Source organism: Aspergillus viridinutans (assembly GCF_018404265.1).
Source record: "Aspergillus viridinutans IFM 47045 DNA, scaffold_5, whole genome shotgun sequence".
NCBI lineage: Eukaryota > Fungi > Ascomycota > Eurotiomycetes > Eurotiales > Aspergillaceae > Aspergillus > Aspergillus viridinutans.
The window spans coordinates 589382-597227 of NW_025091221.1; the positions used below are offsets into that span (position 1 = coordinate 589382).

Sequence of the window (7846 nt, forward strand, 5' to 3'; positions counted from 1 at the left end):
CATGTCTTCACGATGATGTACCTAGTTTATGTTGTATACACCGTTATTAGTATAGACCTGCCATTTACAAGCCATGTCACATAGTGTCATTGCGGCGTAAAGAGAGGGCATCGTATACGGTTCAAGAGCTCACAACACCTCAAATTTCGCTTGGATTAGACGCAGCAGGTGAACCTTTTCTCAGCCCTAGTTGTGCTCTAAACGGCACATACAAGGTGAGAAGAGCGTATGAATCACTGGAGACGCCTCAAGGGTAAGGTGTTACTAGCTTGGGCCTTGCAATGGTTTTTTATGTAAGGCAAAGGGAAAAATGATGCTTGAATAAGTAACATTGTTAGTTCCAGACATGCACCTGATAAACAATTCCAGAGGAAGACTGTGAAATGACAATCTGAGGTGATTGACGATGTGAAGAAGAGTAGAGAGAACTGTAGAATGCGGCTTTCCTTCAGACTGAGAAATACGCTGGGTTCGCCCGAAGCTCCCGTCCAGCACCATCGAGTCTTCCTGCTCAGACCACATTTGCAGTGAGAACGCAGAAGCATCGTGCACAGCCTTTGAATTAATCTTACTCTCTGTTGAAGCACGTCCTTCGATGAACTCGTTTGTCTCCATTTTATATCCTTGTAAACCAGATCGAAGGGCGTGCGTTCCATGATGACCTAAGATCATACTTTTCTGTCGACCCACAGTGTTGTACGATCTATCTCCTCTTCGCCTCAAGGTAAGATGAAACCGACTACATATGTTCCTGCAGTACGAAGCCTCATTGTCTTTGTTCGGACCCTTCATGTGGATTATCACTGGGATCTGACAATCTATAGAAAGTATCATACTTTGCACCATTCCAAGAACCCCTTCCCTCTGTTTCGGCGCCCTCTAAGTGGACCCACCATGGATGGAAATCCCGGCATCTAATATAGCCATATTCGTCTTGGAAAGGAAAGGGGTGCTGGTTTTCGGAACCTAACAATAATCGGCTTTCATCTGAATCGGTGGAAGCCTATCTGGTTAATATCAACTTTCAAGTCGTCCCGTCCAATGTCCATCAAACCCCTTGTTAGCGAGGATGGAGACTACCACATCTATGGGACTGCAGGGTCTGAATGGCCTGTCCTACGATTTATCACAATTCGACCATTATTTATCTCAGGCAACATCATACGTCAATGGTAACCCACACTTGCAGTATCCATCATTATCAAATGAAACGATATCTGGAATTGGTGACCAGTCAGAGCCTCCGGCGAAGCGGCTTCGCAGCTCTCCTTCGTGCAATGCATTGAATCAATTGAATGGCGAGACGTTCAGTCCTGCCGGGATTACCCAACCATCAACAAGGCCTCAAGATGTCAATGGAGTTCTCGATAGAGTCGCTGGTGGATCTGAGAGCACGGATTCTATGACACATGACTCCAATGAGGATACGAGTAATATACTTAGTGGCTCAGCTACCTCCGTGTCATTGATGTATGAACCCAGTCAGAAAAACTCAACTCCACCGTCAACTGTCAACAATGTGCCGTCCTCGTCTTCTATTACGACAGACTCCAGAGGGCTCAGTGGCAGTGCAGAGTATGCCAGATATCGGCCAAGGTCGTCCATACCTTCTAGGCTCACAGCTGCGGTCTACGCTCAGCAGTGTGTTGCCGCAGCGTATGCATGCAGACTCAATCCCTACTCTCTACACAAGAAGGAACAGGAAGCATTACAGGATCATCTGTGCCATCTGCATGTCACAGCTTATCTGAATATACGAAACGGAATCCTACGCCTCTGGACGCGAAACCCAATGGTCAGTGTCACAAAAGATGAAGCTCTAGGCTGTGCCAAAGACTACCGGTGGATGGGATTGGCTTCGTTTGCCTACGAATGGCTTGTACGGAATGGATACATCAACTTTGGTTGCGTTGAAATACCACCGGCTCTAGTTGCCCCTAAAAAAGGAAGACGCAAGGACGGCCCTGTCATTGTTGTAATTGGGGCTGGAATGGCAGGACTGGGTTGCGCAAGACAATTGGAAGGTCTTTTCAAGCAATATCATGATCCATTGACCTCACCGCGGGTTGTCGTATTGGAGGGAAGGCGGAGAATCGGAGGCCGTATTTATTCTCACCCTATACGGAGCCTTCAGTCGTCGAAGTTAGCCCCCGGATTTGTGCCCAAGGCCGAGATGGGTGCGCAAATCGTCGTCGGTTTCGATCACGGAAATCCATTAGACCAGATAATTCGGGGACAGTTGGCGCTACCCTATCACTTGCTACGTGATATATCGACTATCTACGATATCGACGGCTCGGCAGTCGATGAAGTTCAGGACGCGATGGATGAACGGCTGTATATCGATGTTCTTGACCGCTCCGGACTCTACCGTCACAATGCTGTTATTGTACCTACCGCCGAAGGAGATAGGGGATTGATAGATTCGGGCCGAGATTTGACAATGAGCGACGGTCTCACCGTAAGACAGTACGAAGAGGCTCGCGCCGCAGGTACCGTTGGACTTTTGTTCCCCAATAAAAAGGTCCGACGAGGTGTGGGCCACAAAACAGCGGACATAAGAGCAACCGTGCCCCCTGTGCCGACCGATCTTGGTCCCGCAGAAGAGCAGCCGGCAGCTCTTGCTTGTCAAGCCATGGGATGGAAGCTGAAGGATGGTGTCTCTCCAACAGCATCTCTGAACCTAGATCCTGTTGCCAAAGCTTCAGGGTCGCCAACTCTGGGCGCCGTAATGGACGAAGGGGTCAAACAATATCAACGCATGCTTCCTCTTACACCCAAAGATATGCGACTGATCAACTGGCATTTTGCAAACCTGGAATACGCGAACGCTACCAATATCGGCAAACTCAGTCTTTCCGGCTGGGACCAGGATTTGGGCAACGAATTCGAAGGCGAGCATTCACAAGTCATCGGCGGCTATCAACAGGTACCATATGGCTTGTGGTCCTTGCCCACGAAACTCGATGTTCGAACGAACAAGATCGTGAGCAAGGTCGCCTATGATTCTACGGGCTCGGGGAAGCGGAAAACTGTGGTTCATTGTGAAGACGGCGAATCGTTCGTTGCAGATAAAGTCGTCTTCACGGGGTCACTTGGTGTCTTGAAGCATGACTCTATTGAATTCTCGCCGCCCCTTCCTGATTGGAAGCGTGGAGCTATAGAAAGGCTCGGTTTCGGGGTCATGAACAAAGTGATACTCGTATTCGAGGAACCCTTCTGGGATACGGAGCGAGATATGTTTGGGCTACTACGGGAACCCAAGAATCGAGACAGCATGGTGCAGGAGGACTATGCTGCCAACCGAGGCCGGTTCTACCTTTTCTGGAACTGCATGAAAACAACGGGCCTCCCAGTTCTGATCGCCCTGATGGCTGGCGACGCAGCCCATCAGGCGGAGTGCACACCTGACGGGGAGATCATTGCAGAGGTAACGAGTCAGCTTCGGAATGTCTTCAAGCACGTCGCGGTGCCTGATCCATTAGAGACAATCATCACGCGGTGGGCAACTGACAGATTCACTCGGGGAAGCTACTCCTACGTAGCTGCGCAGGCGCTGCCGGGTGACTATGACTTGATGGCAAAGCCGATTGGCAACCTACACTTCGCAGGAGAGGCCACGTGCGGCACCCATCCGGCCACCGTTCACGGCGCCTATCTTTCCGGTCTGCGAGCTGCATCAGAGATCATTGAGTCCGTCCTCGGACCTATAGAGGTCCCGAACCCATTGGTACCCGAAAAAGGCAAGACGATCGAACTGGGCACACCAGTAGCAACGGGGCAAAGGAAAAACGAACCACATTTCTCCAACGGTTTCCCCGGCCCCGTTTCCGTATCAGCAGATCCAACCGACGCATCGGCGCCTGCACGATCAAACAACTCCTTCTCCGGCGACACGGCTCTTCGACAGGCCTACGAACAAGCCATGTGGGCAGCCATCCACGCCGAGCTCGGCCCACCCGAACCCCGACCGGCGCGAACAGGCCTCAACCCTTTCCTCCTCTATCAGAAGGACTACTGGGGTAAAGCCCGCGCCCAATGCGACGAAGCCAAACAGGCCACAACCAAGGACCCGAATGCCAAAGCGGCGCGCGACGAAATCCGACAGGCATTGGGCCTCATGTGGCGGCAGGCCGGCGAGGAGGAAAAACGGCCGTATATCGAACAGACGGAGGTAAACCGGCAGACCAACACGGAGATCTGTGATCAATGGAAGCAGAATACGAAGGAGTGGGAAAGGAAGTCGCACGAGGTCAAGGAGCGGTGGTGCGCGGCGAATCCGTTCGAGACGTGGCAGCCGCCGGCGAAGAGGTGATGCCTAGACTCGAGTATGAGTACAGTTTATCTTTCTAATGTTAAGGGGACATGGGTATGGAGGGGCTGGCGCTGGAAATGTGCTAAATATGGTCTGATTCTTGCAACTAATACTGAGACAGCGTTTTAGCTATGTAACAAAAGTATACTTCTAGACCGCTGCCGACAGAATTGATACTAGTCATCATTGCTCAAGCAGGATTATATTGATATCCATCGGGTCGTCCCATGCACACGATATACCGAAATCTAAGCCTGAATTCCAGCTTTGGGATTAATTCTATGTCTATTCTATGTGTAGAAGTAGATTCCCAGAAACGATCTCATCTAATCCCGGAGAGAGTCCCGTAGATTGTGGGACAAAAAAAAGGAGTCATTAGGAAAATTGCAACAAACGCTGAAGTCTAGTGGCGAGAACCAACGCGTCCATGAGGGTCATAGGAAGGAGATATCAAGATAATATGTCGAGGCAGACGGGCAGGGAGGGTGTACAATGAGAGGCGGCGAGGCGTGGAGAAGGCGGCGAGAAGAATGCGATGGCAGGATAGTGAAGATGCGACGATTCATTTAAAGAAGAGGGTTCGACTTGTATTCTGGAACGGCGCCTTTGGGGTCCTTCTCGACATCGCCGTTGACCTCCTGAGCGGCGGGCTGGACAGCGGACTTATCGACGGACTTCTCGGCGGATACGGCGGCGGGCGCTTCCTCGTGGCCCTCGCCCTCAGCAATGAACTTTTCGGCCTCGAGAGCAGCAATGCAACCGGATCCTGACGAAGGGCAGTTAGTATTACAATCAAGCAGATCCTGGAAATCGGTGGTTACAAACCGGCACTAGTGATAGCCTGGCGGTAACGCTTATCCTGCACGTCACCACAAGCAAACACACCCTCGCGGCTGGTGTAGCTGGTGCCTGGCTTGGTGATGATGTATCCATCCTCATCGAGGTCGATTTGACCCTTAACGAGGGCGGTGGCGGGGTCGTGACCGACAGCATAGAAAAGACCGTTGGCGTCGACAACCTCCTCCTCGCCGGTAACGGTGTTCTTGACTCTCAAGTGAGTCATCAGGCCGTTGGGCTTCTTCTCCCCCAGTACCTCGGTGGCAACGGTGTTGAAGCGGACGGTCACCTTGGGGTGGGCCAGCAGACGGTGGGCCATCGCCTTGCTGGCGCGAAGTTTGTCACGACGGACGAGCACGGTAACGCTGCTGCCGTACTTGGCCAGGAACATGGCCTCTTCGGCAGCCGAGTCACCACCACCGATCACGTACAGGGGCTTGTTGCGGAAAATGGGCACCGCACCATCACAGACGGCGCAGGCGCTGATTCCATTCTGCCAGTAGGTCTCTTCGCCAGGCAAGTTAAGACGACGAGCATTGGCACCGGTGGCAATGACGACGGCATCCGCAGTACAAGCGGGCTCCTTATCAGGGCCATCGTTCCATTCTGTCCATAGCTTGAAAGGTCTCGAGGACAGGTCGACTCTGGAGATAGTCTCGGTGATCACCTCTGTGCCGAACCGGATGGACTGCTTGCGCATGTTCTCCATCAGCTCCGCGCCACCAATGCCATCGGGGAACCCGGGGAAGTTCTCGATGTCGGTGGTAGTGGTGAGCTGACCGCCAGCGGCCGTGCCATTGGCCAGCATACCCTCATAGAGAACGGGTTTGAGTTCCGCTCTCGAAAGATAGATAGCAGCGGTGTGGGCAGCGGGGCCGGAGCCGATAACTATTCAAGGACACTACGTCAGTAACGGGTACAACCAACAAAGCAGACTATTGAGGATCTTTGGGTTGCAGGAGGGGTAGATACTTACTGACAACTTTTGTGTGCACCATTCTGGAAGAGGAGGTTGAATTGACGCGCAACGGCGTCGATAGCGAATTAGATAGAACCGACGCAGGCGGGGAAGACTTTTGATGCAGTGAGGACGCGGCAGCGGCAGTCAGTCCAAGAGAGGATCGCAGAGACGAGGAAATCCGACGAAAGGCGAAGGAAAACAGTTTGACGGTTTTTGCGAGGAACTAAACAGAGAGTGTCGGGGAAAGGGGGGTGCAAAAGGGGAAGTCTTAAGCCAACTCAAAAATCAGGAATTGATCGGAGGTGAAGAAAGTGAACGATAAATGGCGAAAGAGAGAAGAGGGGCTCAAGGATCGAAATCTGGTCTGGTCGGTATTAGTGATGGGATGGCGATTCTTATGCGGTTGGTTATGCAGTTTCTTTTATGGTGGGGATGGCACAAAAAGTGGATCAACGGATTTGATTGATAATAACAGAGGAATTCTTAGTCTGCCTGATAGAAGCTTTTGGTAATTACTCGCAAGACACTGTTGATAATCTCTCGGCGACCGAAAGTCTGCCCCTGCTTGAGCCCATCCAGAGCGTCGATTCTTAGGAATCAATCCCCGGCGAGACCAGGTCACGTGCCCATGCTTAGAAAGCGAACTGGCCGAGACCTTTCATCATCATCACCACCACCATCACCATCTGATTTGCAGGAAGAATACTGCTATAGCCTGGAGAGGTACACGGCTGATCTATGGCATAGCTCTGATAGCCGATTCGATTTCATTTTCAGTCTCCCAAGATCATCCAGACACACACGGAGTACCGGGCCTGTTACTGGCTGTCTCGGCTTCTCGAAGCGTCTGGATATCTGATCCGATCCACCTCATTACCTAAGCATGTCTTCATAACCGCACGTCGTGGATGATAACATGGTGCCTTGATTACCATCAAATGAGGTCCTTCAGGACCTTGCGTGGGACAACCAATTATGTACAAAACAAACCCAAGTTTAGGGAGTACACGTCAGACGTGAAACTTCATTAGGCATTCAAGCATCAAGAATCATAAAAGGTCATCGTAAGTTCATACCAATCGTCCAAACCACTTCTTCTTCCGCTTGATAGTCTCCTCCGGCCCATCATTGACTCGCCCCGGTGCTACTACATGACCCATGCGGCCCATTTCCTCCGGCAGCCTGTCAACAGGCTCATCGAGATCACTTCCCGCATAGCCTTCTTCATAGTCTGGGTCATCATCGTAATCAGTATCCTCCACATCGCCAGGGAGATCTTTGGCGAAGCCACGCTCTTTCTTACGCCCTACAGCCAACCATTTCTTCCAACCTTTGGCAACTGGGTTGGCCGGTGGATCGTATTCAGTGCCTTCATAACGCAGCATGGGCACAAGAAGCTTGTACGGCGTCGTGATGCCTGATGGATCTTGTGGGTTGAGCTCCAGGTTGAGCGTGATAGCTAGACCTTTTTCGAGATTCACATATGCGCCTACCCCGTCGTCGCCCCTTTTTGCAGCTTTCTTGGCTGCCTTTTGGCTTAACGTCGTAGGGCGACGGTGGAAGGGGCCCGGGTGAAATTCTGAGTCGGGAGCAGGGAAATAGCTGCCTTCGGCCTCTGCGGGAGGAAATGGTCCGTCCATACTCATTCCGCGACCAGGTGTATTTCCAAGATTAAATTCTTTTGTCGGTGGAGGTCCACGCAGCGAGAGCCGTCGCAGCAAACCACCCTGAGG

The 7846-nt window shown here is 51.8% G+C and overlaps 3 protein-coding genes across 3 annotated transcripts in view; 1 reads left to right on the top strand and 2 right to left on the bottom strand.

Annotated features, from left to right (window-relative positions):
- Positions 1-1069: 1069 nt before the first annotated feature.
- Positions 1070-4315, top strand: aof2 (putative lysine-specific histone demethylase Aof2; the record flags this gene model as incomplete). Its single annotated transcript, XM_043270328.1, has 1 exon — positions 1070-4315. The coding sequence occupies one exon, from the start codon at positions 1070-1072 to the stop codon at positions 4313-4315; it is 3246 nt and encodes a 1081-aa protein (XP_043126263.1).
- A 566-nt stretch (positions 4316-4881) lies between these two features.
- Positions 4882-6150, bottom strand: trr1 (thioredoxin-disulfide reductase TRR1; the record flags this gene model as incomplete). Its single annotated transcript, XM_043270329.1, has 3 exons — positions 4882-5081; positions 5141-6040; positions 6129-6150. 3 exons carry the CDS (start codon positions 6148-6150, stop codon positions 4882-4884), a joined length of 1122 nt encoding a protein of 373 aa, XP_043126264.1.
- A 1033-nt stretch (positions 6151-7183) lies between these two features.
- Positions 7184-7846, bottom strand: part of Aspvir_007148 (uncharacterized protein) — a gene marked incomplete at both ends in the record, with an annotated part of 4565 nt that continues 3902 nt past the window's right edge. The window contains one exon of the mRNA XM_043270330.1: positions 7184-7728. Coding sequence (XP_043126265.1) covers positions 7184-7728 — 545 coding nt within the window. The remainder of the gene's footprint in view (positions 7729-7846) is intronic.